The sequence below is a fragment of the Scophthalmus maximus genome, chromosome 4, assembly GCF_022379125.1.
Source record: "Scophthalmus maximus strain ysfricsl-2021 chromosome 4, ASM2237912v1, whole genome shotgun sequence".
NCBI lineage: Eukaryota > Metazoa > Chordata > Actinopteri > Pleuronectiformes > Scophthalmidae > Scophthalmus > Scophthalmus maximus.
In genome coordinates, this window is record NC_061518.1 from 7,044,762 (window position 1) to 7,064,354 (window position 19,593).

Consider the following 19,593-nt stretch of genomic DNA (forward strand, 5'->3'; position numbering starts at 1 on the left):
GGTTTGCACCAATAATGTCCATGTCACCAGATGATATATTAATACCCATAATTATTTCAATTGGCTAATACAGGAGGACAGACAACCAGGCCATGTGGCCGCAAGACAGACACGCACGTGCACGACGCGCGTGACCGTCTCTCCATCCCTCTCCATCTCTCTCTCTCTGCGTGAGTCGAGTGAGGAGGTGCGGTATTTTTCTCAGGGAGTTAAAAAAAAACCCGCTCCTGCTCCATCAGCGTCCTGTGGATTAACGTGAAGGCTTGCAATCAACAACGAAAGACTTGAAAACAAGGTAACAGCGAGATCTGATTTGCAGAGCGTCACTTCACACATGTTGTTGTGTTAATTATAATAATGCTGAAGAAATTACCGACCACGACAAACCCCAATTGCATCTAGTTCTCCAACAGATGCATTAAGTACACCAACAGTTTGGGGTGAATGTTGCCTGAAATGGTGTGTTCCTGCTCCAAATTAACTATTTTTTGCTAATGTTTTTTTTCTTCTTCCTCTTTTCCCCACAGACAGTAAAGCAACAGCAACAGTTATGTTCAGAGCAGTGTTTGGAAACAAGAGAGAGGGAGGAGGAAAACGTGGAGAAAAGAAGAGCCAGAGACATCCAGGTGAGAACTAATGATATTTTATCCCCTGCTTCTATCTGCATATGGAATATATATATATATATATGTGATGTTCCTGATCACAAATATGTGCAGGAGGGGGAGATTTATCTGAAGCTGCTCAGGTCTTTCTTTATTTCATGGAAATATATTCAGGTTCGCTCCTCCTGGGTGATGCGAGCAGAGCCATTTCAATTAGCCTAATTCATCAGTGTGTTCTGTCCTTCACTCAGTGTCCCGCTGCTTGCATTTAAAGTGTGTCAGGCGAAGTTAGAGTGGGTTAGTTAGGCAAACACCATGACCTACTAAAAAAAAAAAAAACTACTGAATTTCAAAAATTAATTTTGTGAATGGTTTATAACCGAATGAGACTAATCTGTGCTCTCGGTATCAAGCGTCTTGCATCTGCTGTAAACAGGTTTTTAGTAGTGCTGTCACTCAAATGTGACCTGAAAGTCGCGCTGACCAACTGGAACGTTTACTTGTCAGAATTAAGTTTGTGTTCTTCACACGCAGGCACGAGCTTGTCAGCGAGGAGATTTCAGACTTGTGCAGTGGAGATAGATGAGCGTAAGCCAAGCTCAGTATTAGAGCAACCATATTAGGGCAACCATGTTGCTCATCAATTTTTCATAATGCGCTGCTCTGGGTAAGAACATAGAGGAAGACGGAGAACTGTGTCAGTCTCATTAAAAACGATATAGTGTGTTTACAGGCTGTGGGTTTGGCTCTGATCATTCACACAGAGCGAGGTCACTTCTTAAAATCTGATCATTAAAGTTTCAGAGCAATGATCCTCTTTGCACTTGTACGAATTATGCGACGGTATATCAAGTGAATTTATCATATCAGACAGTGGAACTCCGAGTCAGAGCAAGGTCTCTGCGATCACCCGGCTTTGGGACTTCTCATTCATGATATTTATTTGAAAGACACAGGATTAGGCATAATGTGTGGAATATTAAATTCACGTATTACACGTTTAACCTCATTATTGAAAGTGATCCCATTCCCCGAAATAGATGTTCTGGCATCGCCAACTTTCCATTACCTCATTCAGCAATATGCCTCCAAGACAAGATATGTTCTCTCTGTCACAGGAGACATATTTCACACTGCTTTCTCTGGGATATGTTAAACCGCCACAGTTCTGCCTTTTTAACCATGATGAAGGTTTTCTAAATAATAACACTTGCCCTTCTCTATCTTTTCCCCGACACGCTCCCGTTTTTTTCTCCCATGCAGGTGTTGAGGTGTACACTCACAGCACCTTGCAGAGGGGTAGCGGCGGACGCGCCCGACACCTCCAGGAGCACGACAGCAGCCACAATGAGAGCCCAGTCAAAGCACTGAGACTGACCAGGGGTGGGTCCATCTCTCTACCATCCTCACCCCTTCTCCCTCGCCAGGTCGACATGGCTCCCTCCCAATCGTGCATCAGGTTCCCAGGTGGGTTTCACCTTCAAAAAGCTCACGGTGACATAAGAACAAAGCGTGGTTTTCAGTATGAACAACGGAGAATCAGACGAAGCTGTGCACCATGGAGTGGCAGCAAAATAAAAAAAATAGCAGAACGCTTTCATGGGGTTTGCTTTGATTAGCGGGGAGCTTGTGAGCGTTCAGCTGTTACATACATGTGACAGAAAACACAAGAGCACACAGACTGAGCCCCTCCGGGGCCGAGCACATGTGACAGATTGTCAGAGTTAATGATTGAACAGTACAACTCGAGGCAATGAACCCCAATTAGGTAGGTCAGTTTTTATAATGTTATATTTGTAAAAAAAATATCTAATTATATATAAAAAATGTGACATAAAGTCATGAAAGTAACCATCGGTGCTGGAAATAAAATTGTGCGGCTAGTTTCCTTAACACAGCCTGCTGTCGCATCACTTGTGCTGTAGGTAGTTAATGTATACATACACCTTTGATCGTGCACCAAACTGTATATAATAATAAGAAGAATGCCCCCCGGAAAAAAATGTCTCCTACATCACTGCCGCGCTCCATTTTCAGTGTATGTGAGCTGGAGGTTTCAGGTTTCCGCCTCACACTTGTGTAATTCGCACACTGGACCATGACTTTTCCCTCGTCTTGTTGTGAGCGATGTCATAAAATGTCATGCTCGAACGTACACATCTTGAAGTCTGACGTGGGGCGAGCTCAGGAAATTTCCTCCTTCAGCAGATGAGCGCGAAAACAGCCCTGTGTGCGTCAGTCCCTGCACGTGCGTCATGTAAACGACCGCATGAAGCAGCAATAAGTAAAACAAATGTTTGAGAGGAGAGGGACTTTAATAGCCTAAAAATCCTTTTAGACCACTATTTTACTACAATGTATGTATTGCTTTATGAGTATTTCTTGACTTTATTAAAATAACTTCAAATATCCCTGTGGATGTTACTGAGCTGTTATCAAAAACAAGGGAAAAAAACTGTAAACTGTTAACATTTTATGACATTTTTAATAATTTTGTTATTGTTGGATGGAAAGCAAACAAACTCCTGTGTTTACCTGAGGTGCTTCACCTGCGAAGCACCAGGGGGCAGTGTCCTGTAAGCGATTACAACCATTCAGAAAATAAGGTGCTATGACGTTTCACTGCATGCAGCACTGCCTTGTTTTTTTGGTTTTTTTTGGCATGTCATATTTCGTTTCTTCGGTGGTCATTCCAAATCAAATATTAATAAACCGTGCGCTGGTTACCCGCAGAGTGTTTCTTCCGAGCGTATTCACACGCAGGATTCAAACGCAGAATAACCTTGAGTGTGAAAATACAGCGCTCGCAAAAACACCTCGTCCTCGCGAATGATCCTCGGAAATCTGCGCTTCCAAGAACCCTCGGATGCATAAATTGAGACACACCCACACACACGTCAATGCAAGAGCAGTGCTGTCTGTGTCATCTCTCACACACACACACACACACACACACACACACACACACACACACACACACACATTAGCAGTGTTAATATATTATAGATAAACGCCCACGGTAAAGTGAATATTGTACTGATTCCATGCACGGGTCGCTCTCTGTACATACTGCTTTATACTCCTGGGACTCGATTCAAATTCTGCACCACAGATCTCATCTGGGGAGGTTTAATCTCTCTCTCTCTCTCTCTCTCTCTCTCACATCCCTCCCTATCTCCACCCTCAATCCCTCCCTCCCTCCCGCCCTCCCGCCGTGCCTGCTCTTCCTCCCTCTCCCCGCTCCCTCTTCGCCGTGGCCAAAGGACGGGTAAAGAGGCTCGAGTATGTGGAGGACTCCTCTAGTGCGAGGGAACCTCTCGTCTTCGCCTCGTGCCGTGGCAGGACACACCACAGAGGTGAGCGCAGGAGTGTGTGTGTGTGTGGGGGCGCGGATTTAGCATCGTGCCCGTTTTCTCCAGGTATTGATCAATGGAGCTGAATGAGAATGAATGAGGCAGAGGTGAGACGAGAATGAGTGATGAGATGCGAACGGAGGTGAATGTTCCTATCTGTTTTATGACTACATCTAAAATGCTTTAGTGTTGAGTTTTTTCCTCTCAGCTGTGTGTAATGTGAGTGTTGTCTATGTAATCCTCGGTGTATTACTAAAAGTACATTTGTTTTATCACAGTTTCTCCCGAGTCTTTGCCCCAGACTTCTCTGCATGCCCATGTTGTTACGATTAAAGTCATAATAATGTATTATCCACAACTCGGCCAGCGTTCTTTGTCATTCTGACCAGAAGACTACCCCTCTGGCTAAACACATTTTATGAAGCATCTTCCATCGCCGTTGCCAGGCACCTCTCCGCTTCCCGTTTCCAATGGCAACTGCTAGGTGGTTTGATGAATAGTACTGGACATTCTGTGTGTCCTCATGTTACTCCAGATTGGATCTAGGTGCTCTGCTGACTAAATGCAAAGTTTTCTCTCCTACCCCCCCTCTCTGAAATACACGTCAACCCTCCCTGCCAAGGTCCTCGGCAGCTTTTCAAGCTGTGAGGTGAAAAGAGTATGGACACAGGCTACAACTGGGGCACCTGATGGGAACAAAAGTGATCAGGCTCGCCTCTCATCACCGACCTTGATCCTCTCAAGGCTGAGCTTGCGTTTGACAAACAATTGGGTTGAATACACCAAACCGACGTGATGCAGCGCCTTTGAAGGGAGAAGGGGCGAACAAGGAAAGAAAGAATGAGGAAGAATCAGCAGAGTGAAATGAGCGTGATGTGTGAGCGCCAAGACTCTCGTGAGGAGGAGCGAGCTGTCCCCGTAATCCGTGATGTCCTGTCATTCTGTTCATGTGCCTACTCAATATGCATGTTACTCAGCCGATAAACGGCGCACGGATGAGGCGTGAGGACGGAGGAATGTGTTGCTGTGTCCGCTGGTCAAAGCACAGGGATTTGGAAACTGCCCAAAGCCTCACTCTGCAGTGGGCGGGTGTGGGGTCGTGGAGGCGGCTCGGGTTGGAGGTCACGGCACCAGGGAGCCTTAAACAGTGATGAACGAATGCAGCACATGGCCTGTGTCAGCCAGGCGAGTTCCGGGGCAACAGCTGAGGCAGAGACTCCGTCGCCGTGCTTCCAGAGTCGACACCAGGCTCATTGTAATGCACACCCCGTCTCTTAACTGAGAGCACCTGGCAGGCGTGTGCACAGGCAGAAACTCACAACCTCACACAACCCCTCGCTGCTGCTGCTGCTGCTGCTGCCTCGAGCGGGCCCTGGAAAGCCACTGTCATTGTGCATCGAGAATCAGGGCAGCTGGGGCCGCACCTGACCTGTGGAGTCGCACATTTCACGCAGTTTCTCTCGCGACGTTGCTGAGCAGGAACCTCACGAGCGAGCTGAGCTGAAACGAGAGCGCAAGTTAGAGGGCGGTGGTTTCATGGTGCCTGCTGCGCTTCTATTTGCCTGTTAATCCTTGCGTCCCGAATGTGTGTGTGTGTGTGTGTGTGTGTGTCTCGCAGACCTCCACGTGGAGCCCCAGCTGGGCTCCTCCCTTTCTACCCAGGAACTGATGACCAGACTATGCTTCTTATTGGGAGAAGCAACGCCTGGCACTGCTAGCTCTCCTATGGAGGACAGGAGGGAAAAGAAGGTAAAGCAGCATATTGATTTACTGGCCCCCTTTGCTGTCATGTCAAATGAAAAGTCAATGGATGGTTTATGAAATGACCTTCCCCTTTTTTTACGCCACCACTGCCACCAGGATCTTTATTTGTCCTTTAAACATTTAAATACGCCTTACTGAAAGTTCTTTACAACACCGTGTTATATACTGGTGCATGATTTGACCACTCAAATCCCCCTTGGAAAAATGGATCGATATATATATTTAACAACATTATTAATTATGTTGCTATGCTTCCGCGGGGCTCTGTTTCTCTGCTCAGTGCCCCATTGGTTGAACCCTTCTGCATGAGAGTTATTGCATGTGCTTATGTCCCTCTTCGTCTCATTGCTCAGCCATGGCCCATTTTCCCAGCCTCATTCCACCACCTGAGCTCCAGATTCAGTCAGTTACACAGAGATAGCGAGGTTCATATGAGGAATGTGGGTTGTCCCGGCTAAGATAGATGAGGCTCTGGTATAAAGGGAATAACAGTGAAGCCGTCTCAAGTCCGCTGCCTGGTCTCCCCACAGCTTCTGCGTTGCAGAAATGTTGCATCAGTAATGAAGAGACCTGAATTGTGTATGAGCAAAACTACAAGCATGAGGAAAATTAGAAAATAAAACACTACTTATTTTTCGTACTTGTCCATTTACCGACAAAAAGTTCTCACAGCTTTGTGCAAACATGTTTGTGTTAGTGCCTCGGCGATGGTTAAAGATCACAGACATTAATAGATACAGATATGTGCAGTTATTTAAACTATTTCAATATTGTTCCTCTAAGAACATAAGTATAGAAAAACACAAACTTCAAAAATTAACTCAAGCAAGACTGTGGTAATAGTATAGGCCTCTAATGTAATAAGCTTAAAGCCCCAGTGTGTAATTTTGGTACTTTTCTGGCGGCATCTGGTGGTAAAGTTGCAAACCACAACCAACTGAGCATCCGACAGGGGACACTTTATGTTGGCGCGCCGCTAATTCCATGTCCGGTTTCCCGCAGCGGCGGAAATTCAACGCGAATGTGACGTATTCTGGACCGTTTTCTGCGACAACCGTATTTAGTGCTGCGTTCCATTACACCTCGGAACCGCTCGGAACTCGGACACCGGAAGTCGGGCGGTGATTTTTGGCCGACCTCCCGAGTCGCAGTGGAACCGGAACGCAGCACAACACGACGTAGCCGACTTACACGGAGGGGTCGGGTCCACCTCATGTTACTATATTTATCTCATTCAAAGTTGACGAAAAAACACCGGTTCTTCGTTGCAGGTGATTATACATACAGTAAATGAACAAACAATTATGGACAATATATTACATTTCTGTGAATACGTTCTTCTAAATATTACACACTGTAGCTTTAATAAAACATGATGTATTGCAGAGCTGTAGGTTGGAAGCACGTATTTTTCTTTACTAATAAAAACTGGCCTCAGGAGGCTCTTTGTGAATAGATATGATGCTACTGAGATTTATTAAAACTGTTGGGAAAATAATCCAAATTATTTTTAGATCTGATTCTTATCTTTGTACCTTTTTTTCCCCACCACTGTGACATATTGTATTCAAAACCACTTTGTATTTGTGCTTTACTGTAGAACTTCATGTGCAGCGAGTTGCTGTCCCAAAACACAAACGGTGCCAACTCCAAACAGCACACGAAGCGCGCCCGTACTCAGTAAACACACGCTGTGATGTCTCTCTCATCCAACGTCAGATGTCCCCATTTCCTGGAACGCGCGTATATTGTGGCATTGGATGTGTAATTTGTGTAGCTATAGTTCCCCCCCCATGCAGAGCGGTCTGATGTGTTTATATACGTCCTGGCACCTGTGAACAATCTTGACATTTCATTTGGTCTTTGTGAAATCTGCCCCTGTGTGGATCAGACAGCCGTGCGACGTGTACAGTGAATTGTAAATGTCTACAGCGAGTGATTTACTTTTCAGCGCGACCAGCCGTCATTATGCAAAACTAGGGGAAAATGACAGACCGGAGGAAAATAACTGGAATTATCATTTCATGTACCATCTGCGTGCACACTCAAACAGTCACAGTCGCACAAACACTGTCAGGCACAGTGGAGTATTGTTTAAAAAGGGAGGCAACTGACACTGTCAATTGACTACCTCTTTTTTAAACAGAGGACTGTAACTGGGTGTAGGTGTGTTTCTCTTATTCCGCTCCTCTTTCTCTTGCTCGATCAGTCCTTTCTTCTTGTCACTTTATTCTATTTGCTCGCTTATCTCATGGCTTTCCTTCTTTTTTTTTTTCCCAGTGTGACACCTCTGCCCAGGGGGGGAGTCCCAGCTCCACTCTGACCCGCAGCACTGCCTCCCCCTGTTCAGAGAGCCCCTCTTCCACCCTGAGCACCAGCGCTGGTGGCCAGCCTCTGCCCCAGCCTTTACCTTTGCCGTCACCCCAGTGCAGCTCCAGCACCAGCCCCAGTGGAACCCTCTCCAGTCCCGTACCCAGCCCTGCCCCTGGTCCTGCCCCTGGACCCTTCCCCGGGAGCAGCCCTGGGCCTCCTTGTCAAAGCCCCACCTCCACCCTGGAGAGCAAGGATAGTGGAATCACAGGTGAGACATGTGGCTGTGTGTCCTGGCCAAGATCTATTTATATGTTATGGGTTCAGATTGCTTATTACACTAGGCAGAGCATGGCCACAAGATAATCTTGACTATGCATCAAAAGCTTTATTTGGACACATCGGATACATTTTTCTTATCAGAAAAACCCAAATTTGACCAGTGGCTCAAAAGTGCCGCACCTTCCTACGTGCTGATAGGGAGGTAGATGCAACATCAAGTCCTCGTCAAATGTGTTCTCCTACCCCACAGCAACTTTCTCCACGTTGCCTGTGCCACTTCAGCCTCCAGCCTTCAGCTCCCTCCTGTCAAAACTGGGACACTGCTGTCTTTGTTGCTTATGGGTCTAATTCTCCTAAAATAGGCCACTTTTTTTCTCCCTAAATAGAGTTTGTATTTATAGTTAAATACAAAAGGGTCAAAGGGCACATCAAGTACAACGTATTTTCTCTGTATCGCTTAGCAACCATCACAAGCTCTTCTGAGAATGAGGAGCGCAGCGCCTCCAGCGATGTTCTGACGAAGGACGACGGCCCCGTGGGCGGTGCTGGTGCAATGGGCCATGTGAGTGAGGACCGCCTTACTGGGCCAACCAGGGTGAATCTGACCGCCCGACCGGATGAGGCCTTACCCAGAACTGACATCACGGAGCCCCGGACTCCGCCAGCACCGAAAAGGCCCCTCCCACAGCACCACGTGCACAGCACCTCCTCCCTTGCGATGCCTCGGCCAAATTCTGTGGCAGGTACGTTATGTCTTCGCCGGCTACTGCGCGATCGAGGTAATAGTTTGACAAATCCACCAGCGCCAATGAAGCTCACTGATCAATGTGTTATATTTTCCCAAGCGAATCCAGAAAGTCACTACTCCCAGCCAAGAAAATAGTCCCACGCGTAACCCCACCGTGACACCTCAACGTTTCTTTTCAACACTTCTATTTTTGTTCGGAATAATACAAACGAGATATAGTGTGTTCATTTGTGAGCTTGTGAGTGAGTTGCTAAAGCTTCCATTATACTGTCGATGAAGTAGGTTAATGAGCGCGTGAATGTGACAGCTGTGATCCGGCTGATTAATTAACAGACTTATAAATATTGACTGAATGTCACATTGATTGAATTGATCGTTGACTTGACATTTTCCAACATTTCATCCGATGCTGAGAACGCAAACTGAGCTTCGTCGCACCATGTGCCGGGGGCCTCTGCTCACCGCCAAAGCTGGATTCACCCAGTGAGCAGTACCAGTTATATGTCCTCAGAGGCCTCCAGTTGTCGTAAGAACACTCCCCACCCCCCACCCCCCTCTCCAGTCACGATCTTTGCGAGTGCACGAGGCTCTTTTTTTCTCCCCTTAGATGTCAGTTAATTTGTGGTAGGAGCAAAAGAAGAGATTCCCAAAGGAGTGGATGCACAGTATCGCCTGCCAGTTCCTCCTGTCAGCTGGTGCTTTCATTTAGGCGCCCTTGATGAAATTCAGAATAAAGATGAAGCGAGCCACATTGCGCCGCAGCCGTTGGAGTTTTGCTCCGCATCCACGAAAGATTAGACCACGGCGTAACGGTGCACATACATACATGGTCATGGCACACAAGAGATCAAATTAAACCTGAATTAATCCCAGATTGAAAGTTGTTATGGCAGCAATATGGTCGGGCTACAAGAAAAACGGACCGCAGTTAAGAATATAATGAGGGGAGGTTTCATAAACATATACTTAAGTACTTTTAACGTTTCAATTTAGCAAAATGAATGATGTAATGAAAAAAATGTAGCTGATGGAAAGGCGCTGGCAAAACAGCAACATTAAGCAGAACATCAACAGAAAACAAATCTTAGAAGATGATGATTACAGTCTGATCATATATATATTTATATATATATATATTTATATATATATATTTATATATATATAACATTGCAGATGTTCAGTTTAATTTAGCAATCAATCAGACACACAAGCACGCATGCACACACACACACACACACACACACACACACACACACACAGACATATTATAAAAGCAATGAAGAATCACGTTTTCAACAACTGCACAGGCAGGCAACTGAAAGTTAAACTTCAAATTAATAGTTTTACAGTTTGCAAAATGTGCTTATTTGCTTTTTAGGTTAGGAAACCACATAATTGCACTATTACATGTCCATTCAATTAAAGCTGACAGCTAGCTTAGTTTAGCTGATGCGGGGGGGGGGGGGGGGGGGGGGGGGGGGTTGGACAGCCAGCATGGCTCTGTCCAAGGGTGAGAGAATCTCTAAAGCTCACTCATATATTACAGAGCAGTATAGGAGTGGTTTTGATCTTCTCATCTAACTCTGTGCCAAAAAGTGCATTAAGGGCACTTTCCAAATGTCGAGCTATTCCTTAAGGCTGAAATGGTGTTAGATGTGTTCCTCGTGATTTAGGTGCTCTGAGGCCGACGCTATAAGGGGATGCGGGAGGCTTGGGCCTGGGCTGCGGAGTTGACCTTTCCAAGTGACAAAGGATCAACAGGGGTCGTAATCAGCCACCCTGTCACCCAGCGGGGAACAGAAGGATGGGCAGCGAGCACGGGGTCGGGTGGCGGCGAACGGGGGGGTCCCATCAGGCTGGACTGTCGAGGGTGGTGAGGTGGGGGTAGAGCCGTCCTGGTGGTGTCCCGGTGTCAAACCGGGCTGAAAGCGCGTTTTAACTCTTTCACTGTGTCTTTCGGTCCACTAAGCCATTTGGCCTCGCTGTCTCCAGCGAATCTCTCTCATCCCACTCCACACCTCCTTCACACTGTTGTGCCGCAGACTGTTCTCCATCCTCGCACCGCGAAGGTCCTGTCAATCCTCCGTTCTCCACTCAAGCTCTTGCTTTACAATCACAGAAAAGGATGCTCAGCCCTAAAAGCCCCTCTTCTGGCCATTCAAAGGGAATTCGACGTTCCAAGGGTTTATTATTTACTTCTCCCCAATTTCTTTTTTCTTTTATCGCAATCATGTTCCCTCTGTAATTGCATCTGGGGAGCCGCTCTTTGTCTACTTGGTTCTCCACAGAGCAGGTTTCATGTGCTCTAATAAGCTGTGTATGGTTATAATGATGACGTCCACACCCCCTCACTCTGCTGCGGTAGGATGATGGACCACATGCAGAGATGCTACATCAGAAAATGATGTGTTGAAAAGGTGGTAGACCTATGCGCTGTAGTCTTTTCAAAGGGCTCCTCTCCTTGTTCTCGAAAAAAAGGAGATGGAGTTATGGACGAGCATTTATGCTTCATGGTGAATTTATTGTGTTTTGCGGCGCACGTGTGTCTGTAGAGTGAGTTTGGGGATTTGTCCTGACGAAAGGACGCTTCAAGATGTCGCTGGCCAGCCTCTTCAGGCTGTGACCACAGTCGCTGCCTCAAAGCTTTAAGCCCCATAGCAGCTCAGAGGTGTACGAGCAGCTGCGCTCGGATGCTCTGAGATTACCAGTGACTGCATTTAACGTGTACAGTACATAATTATACTAGCGTGAGGTCGTCATCTGTCCAGGAGCTGCACTTGTCCTGTCTGCTGTCTGTCTGACCTCTTCATCTGTGGTATTTTAGAGATGAGTGCAATGTGACTCAGGCCTCTTTTTTTCTCTCCATCTCACTCTGAAGAGATTAGAGGCTGCAGTAATGCAAGATTTTCCACAGGATTGTTTTTTAAAAAATATTTAAGCAATGAATGAATGGAATGGGCCTGTCTGTGACCTCCCATTGAAAACAAACACTTAAAATATAACAAATGTTTTCCTGTCAGTCAATTGTTTCTCATATGTTTTTTTTGTGTGTGTGATAATACCTTATATTTCTATATTAATACCTTTTAATATGGCAGCACTTAAATGCAGACCTATCCCACCTTAAACACGACCCAGTATTACAAATACGAGCAGACTCCAGATTCAGAAAACCAATATCTGTAATATTGGTTTTTTTAATGTTACGCCAGCCCAAGAAGTCCCAATAAGCCCCAGACACTTCCAGGCTGCGGTGAACGTAATCTAGTTAGTTCTCCGCCGCGCCTCGAATCCGTAAACCACTTAGATTAGCTTCCTCTTCATTACCAGAAAGAAAGAGAGCGAGGAACGGACTGAGACGAGAACAGAAACGACAGATGACCAGTTGACCAGGAACGACATGTTACTCGTGGAGCGTCGGTCTGAGGAGTTGTGCCTGAATATTAAAATGTGTTCAGGAGGGAAGACAAATGTGACTCCGGGCAATTCTGACAGTAGCTTCTGATGTTAGTTTCTGGGCTTCAAATCAGACTCTACTTTTTTACTATTTTACTTTTAAAGCCATCTCTGTTCTGTCTCCCAGGTAAATCCTGGCAACGATTACTTAAAGGCAAAAACAAAAACAAAATGCCAAGAGAACAACAAAACCAACCAAAAAACAAATTATACAAGTAAGATTAAACGCAATGCAATGACATAGCCCTGAAACAAATTCATCTTAACTTATAAAGTTCCTTCACTTGTTCATGTGTCGAATTGACTACGGACTGCTTTATGAACTGTAATATATAGGAATATGTTTGTAATATTTTGCCAATAACATATATTATTCTTTCATAAAATATTCAACCCACAACACATTAATGCAATAAAAACAAAACAAAACACCAGAGACAAGAGGCTCTACAATAAACCAAGACCTCACAGTGTCAATAACATTACAAATTTATGATGTTTCACAAAGATTAAATAGACTTTATTGTAGGAATGTGTGTGTTTTTTTAAACGGGATTACGTTTCAGTGCACAGGGCTTTCCTTTTTTTTTTACTCTGCCATAACAGCAGAGTATGAATTTTTTCGAGAGCGCCACAGAGCCAACTGATTGCACAAAGCCCATTTCTTTATTGTCCGAGTGGGCGGATAGATAGGCGAATGTGGGAGCAAACAACTCTTTCGACTCTTTTTTTTTTTGTCTCTTGGTCTTGTCTTGATGTTATTCATTTTATTTATCATGTTGGCTTTCATGTGCCTAATTTGGTCATCAGAAGAATGTGTGCTGCCATGTCCCCGACAGCAGCTACAGTTGGCGACATGTTGGTGTCCTGACTCGTGAGACAGTCTGAAACATTCATTTCGGACTCATGTTTGCTCGAGATCACTGGACACAAGCCGAGCTGTTTTCTTCTCCTCTTCCTTCTCCCCTCAAGGTCATCGAGCGTTTACTGTATCAATGAGAACAACAGCTGTTTATGCCTCCCGTTTCCATGGATACAATCTTGGACTCGAGCAATGGATTTGACACTTGTGTGGTATGCATCTGTATCTTTGCTCGCATCCTGCATCTCGCTCACACCTTTCATCCGTTTCCCCCGTTCACAGCGACCAGCTCCACTCGACTGGAGGATCTGAGTTATCTGGACAACCAAAGGGCTGCCGGACACAGGGGCTCCGTTCGCAAACATAGCACAGCTGGGCGCGCAAATGATGACTCCAAAGGTATTTTGTCTGCTTATCCTCCAGCCGAAATCGTGTGTGTAATTATACAGAAAGATCTGAATACTATATGTTGAACTCATTCACACTTTGCCCAATGTCACTACTTTAATAGAATATAGTTATTCATATATGCAGCTTTAAAGCTACAGTGTGAAGAAGAACGTATTCACATAAATTGAATATTTTGTCCATAATTGTGTGTTCATATAACTATAATCACCTGCAACGAAGAACTGATGTTTTTTCGTCAACTTTGAATGAGTTCAATACTGTAACATTAGGGAGACCCGACCTCCGTGTGAGTTGCCATGTTTGCTACGTCGTGTTTCGACTTCTGGGGTCCGAGTTCCGAGGTACAATGGAACGCAGTATTAAGTACGGTTGTTGCAGAAAACGGTCCAGAGTATGTTGCATCCGCGTTGAATTTCGCGCACTGCAGGACACCGGAAATTGAATTAGCGGTGCGCCACCATAAAGTGTCCCTTGTCGGATGCTCAGTGGGTCGTGGTTTGCAACTTTACCACCAGATGCTGGCCAGAAAAGTACATACATTACACACTGGGGCTTTAACCATTGACTCTCCATCCACCCAGGGAGATTGGTGGCCTTCAGACAAGCCGACATCATGCTCAAGCCACTGCTGTTCGAAGTCCCCGGCATCACCGCGGAAACGCCCTTTGTCGGACGGGACTGGCTCTTCGCGCATCTGGAGGAGGTCCTGAGAAAGACGAGCAGCTGCGAGGGACGTGGTGCCGTCGTCGTGGGTAACGCCGGATCCGGCAAGACTGCAATCATCTGGCGGCTGGTGACGCTCAGCTGTCACGGCGTGCGTACGCCACAGGGAGGTCCCGGCATCCCTCACAGCCCCAGCTCCTCCCCCAAATGTGAGTCCCCCATCTCTATCAACGGTGTAATATGTTTCCATGCAATATCTCAAAGATTGTTTCTCAAAGGAGATCACAGCAGGAAAGCTTGAAGGTGAATTCATACATTATCCAGCGTTCTCCATCAAAGTCAGATTCTTGTACGATGTTAGAAGAAATAAAACACAAGATAAAATTCCACTGTTTGGCGAAGGAGTTAGTAACTGGGTCATGCACTCTTCTTTCAAGTTCTCCCCTGAGGTTTCTCTGCTGATTGCAAATGTGTAACTGGACTATGACTGTTTTATATAACCCATATTGAACAGAGGGTATAGCATGAGGAGTGAGGAGACCAGACGGATCACTCTTCGCCCTCTTGAAACAAACACTCTCGCTGCTGTCGAGTGTGGTTTTTTTCGCTCGTCGCCGCCGCCGCCGTTTCCAGTCTTGCTTACAGATGCACTAATTGATTGCAGCGGTTGAATTGTGTTTCTTCGCCGACCCCACTCCCGACGTCCCCCGCGCTTCACACCGGAGAGACTGCGCCTGACGAGAGTTAATGGCGGCCTTGCGTTCTGTTGTTGTCGCTCCGTGCTGTGTGCAGGTGGGGATAAGCAGGGAAGAGCAGCCTCCAAACAGCCAGCTGAATCCCAGCCCAGCCTGAGTGCTGCTGCCGCGGGAACAGGCGATGGCAAAGCACAGAGGAAGGAGACAGTCAGACGCTTGGCTGCCAAGGTACCTCAAGTCACACACACACGCACACACACACACGTTTGTATTCCTATGCATGTGAGGACTCTCAATTACAAAGTTCCCTCTCACTCGCGTCCTCATCTTGAGTTAGATGAGAAGATCAATACAACTCTCGCTGCTAAATATGAAGCTGAGGCCTGAAGAGAGTTGGCTCATTTTAGCATAATGACTGGAGACACGAAGCTTCCACAGCGTTCCAATTATCACATTGTGTCCTGTTTCTTTAATCTGTATAAGAGACACATAACCCACCAAATAATTGTCTTTTGAAAAAAATCCGTAGACTGTGACTGTTGAAGCCAATGCTGAAGTTGCCTAAAACCTGTATATTCTCTGGAAACGACCACACAGCACTGGTTTGCAAAAAATAAGTCAGTTTTTATAGTGGTCTATGAGAAAAATTTCCCTCAACATCAATAAACATTTTCCCGAGGAGTTTATGTCTCATTCACTAGTCTCAAGTCTTCTTCAATACAGCCTGATGTAAATTTTTTTGTAAATTATGGTCCCATTCAGAGTCAAATTGACGATAAAGCTCCATATGCACTGGGACCAGGATACAGTGTGATTGACAGCTAGTGACATCCAATAGGTGCATGGATTGAGGTGTAGGTGGACGAGCAAAAAACAACATGGCGCTGGCCAAAATGCTTCAAAACTAGTTTGTTGACATCACAGTGGGTTGCCGCTTGCCTCAGACATAGCCAGGCTGTTTCACCTCTGTTTCCAGTCTTAATGCTAAGCTAAGCTAACCAGGTGCTGGCTGTAGCTTAATATTTAATGCACCAATATTGAGTGATATTAGTCTTCTCATCCAACTGTCTGCAAGAATGCAAATCAGCACATTTCTCAAAAACTTGAACTATTTTACTCGTCTTGACTTAAGTCCAAAATCAAGTCAACAAACAGCCATGTAAAGAAATGTCCTCACCTATACAAAACAATATGATATAATAATGTCGTAAAATAAAATAAATAAATATAAAATCCAATTAGTAATCACAAAGGCATAAGCGGACACACACACACTCACATAATCACACAATTCAATTCTCTGTAGTTCTTCTTTATCCTGTTGCCGTGCAGACTGCTGACCCAGCTGCATTTATAACAGACATAAAGAAGAAATTATATTTATATTAGAGGAATATCCAGATTCTTGTAGCTTCTTGTAATGGCTGTTTTGATAGCGCCTGGATTTCTTTTTTCCCTCCTGCACGTTTCACCAGATTTCTTTTTTATTTTTATAGTGCGGTAATATAATATAATATAATACAACATCATAAACTGTCCTGTAGGGAGCTATAACTGTTACAAGCCTTCGTAAAACACCGAAGAGGGATCTGTTCAAAAGGGATAAACACACCTCAGCATCTTTTTAAAATCTTTTTTTTTTTAAAGAGACGTGGGGCTGCACATTTGTGACACAATATTTTTTTTATGTCAGGTTCTTCTCTCTCTCTCTCTTTCTCTCTCTCTTTTGGGACACATGAAGAACATGCTGTGGATTGCATCACACAGATGACATGGAAGCTTCTAAATTTACTAACTTGGCCTCAATAAGAGTTTCCATGGGAACTAGTCAGACTACTTGTGATGGCGCGGGTGTTCGCTCAGAAGTTATATCGCTGATAATGTAATTGAACAGTGTGTGCGGAACCACTCGAGGTGTAGGCTGGGATCAATCTACTATAAAGCCATGAGGGAATATGTATATTTTTTTTGCAAAAAATGCACTTGCAATTTACAGATTACTACTATTTATTTCCAGCAAAACAGTTTCCATTAATCTCTGTGTTTTTGCATCTCAGGCCTTTGTTCAGTTGGGCTCCTTTATTGCAAAAAAAAGTAAAAATCACCCTGATTTCAAGCGGCATCTGTCATTTCTTTTGTTTACCATTCAGCTTTCTGCCTGAATGAACCAACGTGTTTTAGAGGCACTCTGCAGTAATATGTGGAACGAGTGAACACTAAGTTATGACTCAGCTACCTCTATGATTTCTGTGTTTACACCATATCTCGGTGTTATTTTATTGCGACCATGCATAGGTTTTTATATTCCGTGATATTAGGCTGAGAGATTGTCTTTCCCCGTTTTTTTTATGTCTTTCTTCTTGAGATACGAACAGATAATGGACTCTGAACAGACACACACAGCATCTGAATTGGTGCGGTGCTATTTGTTCCCCTCGGGTCACTCAATTGACACAATTCATCAACACCACATTACTTTTTCTCAGAGTCATGATGCGCTCAATGTTTAATAAACGCACAAAGTTGCACTCAGGGATGGTTTTGAAATCACAATTCAAAATGTCCATTTTATTCTTCACAGTCAAATCAATCCAGCTTGTTGTTGTGTGAACAGTGTTGACAGGAACTGCTGTTGCCAGAGCAACATGACTTCTCATGAGCTTCCGATTGAGTGTCAAGAAATAACATATAGGTTAAAAACCAAAGAGTTCTAAATTCAAACATTCAGTGATGGTTTATCCTCATTAACTCTTCACCAGATTTCACCGCATTTCTTGTTTTTACGTCATGACGTGACATTGAAGGCTGCATGGCAACAGGCGAGACTTCAAGGTGGATGGAAACTGATGACTTGCAGTCTCAAAGGTGCCATATGTCTGGCGTTCCTTCCATTAGAAACTCGATGATTTGTTTCTGATTTGTTTGGTTTTCCCTGTAATATTGTAATATTGACGATTGACAATGTTGTGATTTGGCGCCGTACAAATAAAGTTGAACTGAATTGAATTGAATTGACCACTAAGAAATTTCCAGTTCTATTTCCAATATGCATTTGTGAAATTCACAGATATGGACAGCAGCTTGACATTATTTCACCTTCCTTTCTTTCTCCGTCCAACCAGGTGGTAGCCTACCATTTCTGTCAGGCCGACAACACCTACACCTGCCTGGTGCCGGAGTTCGTGCACAGTGTTGCCGCCCTGCTGGCCAGAGCCCCACAACTCAGCCCGTACCGGGAACTGCTGGCACAAGAGCCGCACCTACAAAACACGCTCAGCCTGCGATCCTGCGTTCAAGACCCCATCGCCGCCTTCCGAAAGGGTGTCCTGGAGCCCATAGCCAGCCTGCGCAAGGGTAACGGAGTCCGCGCACACACTCACACACACGCATGTGTGCGCACCCTTTGAGACAAATCGGTATTTTAAATTTAAAGACATTTTAAAGTTTAAAATAGTGTCTTTTTTTAGGGTGGAGACTGTCGGGCTTCCCTTCGCCCTGCAATGAGGGAGCTTGCCACCATCTCCTGTGTGAAATGGCCCATTAATGACTCGGCGATGGGCTCGTAGATTATTTCCCCCTAGTTAAGGTCAACGATTTGACGCAGTGTAGAGAGTGGAACAGATGTGAGGTCATTTACATAGGAAATGACGAGTGTTTTTTTTTTTTGCATAGGTGAATCATCAGCATCCCTTCAGGATTTCAAGGTCACAAAATCCTCTGGAGTGGCCGGGAATGTTAGGGACACAGTAGCCTGCACAATTTGCTCATGGTGCAGTCAGTCAGCTAGATTGATGTGTTGTTATGGCGAGGCCCCTCCACGGTCTGAGTAGAGGAGTGTTTTGTCTACTCCATCTCCATTAAGCAGGTCACTACAAAAAAAAAAATCAAAAAAAAAAAATGGAGAGCCCTTGTCCCTAAACGTGCGAGGTCCTCACAGGCTTGGAGGGGAAACACTGACGGCTCTTAGATGATGTGTAACATGATGGATATGTTCTGTTTTTGCACTAATAAATAACAATGGCTTCTGGCCTCTTTCAGCAGAATATAATCAATATCATCACCAGTTGGTGCTTTTCTGGAAATGATGCACCATTCGTCTTAAGCCCTAAACAAGGGTTAGGATAAAAACAATGCTACATTGTTCTTTGTTGTTGTGTGCTCTTTGAAAGGATAAAGTAATACACGCATGATGTTTCAATGTGCTTCAACCTCTGTTTCCTTTTTTGTTTTTTATGTGTGCATTCAGAGCGGAGGCTGCCCGAAGAAGACTACATCATATTGGTCGACAGCCTTAATGAGGCAGAGTTCCACAAACCAGACTATGGGGACACCATCGCGACTTTCATCACCAAAATAATTTCAAAATTTCCACTCTGGCTCAAACTGGTGGTCACAGTCAGGACAGGCCTGGTGGTGAGTGAGATTTTTATCATTATTATTATTT

The 19,593-nt window shown here is 45.0% G+C and overlaps 1 protein-coding gene across 1 annotated transcript in view; it reads left to right on the plus strand.

Annotated features, from left to right (window-relative positions):
* The first annotated feature begins 106 nt into the window (after positions 1-106).
* LOC118302739 (protein TANC1-like) overlaps positions 107-19,593 on the plus strand; it is a 32,250-nt gene continuing 12,763 nt past the window's right edge. The window contains exons 1-12 of the mRNA XM_035629123.2: positions 107-295; positions 528-626; positions 1,869-2,072; positions 3,869-3,961; positions 5,577-5,707; positions 8,003-8,303; positions 8,776-9,057; positions 13,663-13,779; positions 14,373-14,663; positions 15,247-15,377; positions 18,272-18,503; positions 19,396-19,562. Coding sequence (XP_035485016.2) covers positions 551-626; positions 1,869-2,072; positions 3,869-3,961; positions 5,577-5,707; positions 8,003-8,303; positions 8,776-9,057; positions 13,663-13,779; positions 14,373-14,663; positions 15,247-15,377; positions 18,272-18,503; positions 19,396-19,562 — 2,025 coding nt within the window. The 5' untranslated portion in view covers positions 107-295; positions 528-550. The remainder of the gene's footprint in view (positions 296-527; positions 627-1,868; positions 2,073-3,868; positions 3,962-5,576; positions 5,708-8,002; positions 8,304-8,775; positions 9,058-13,662; positions 13,780-14,372; positions 14,664-15,246; positions 15,378-18,271; positions 18,504-19,395; positions 19,563-19,593) is intronic.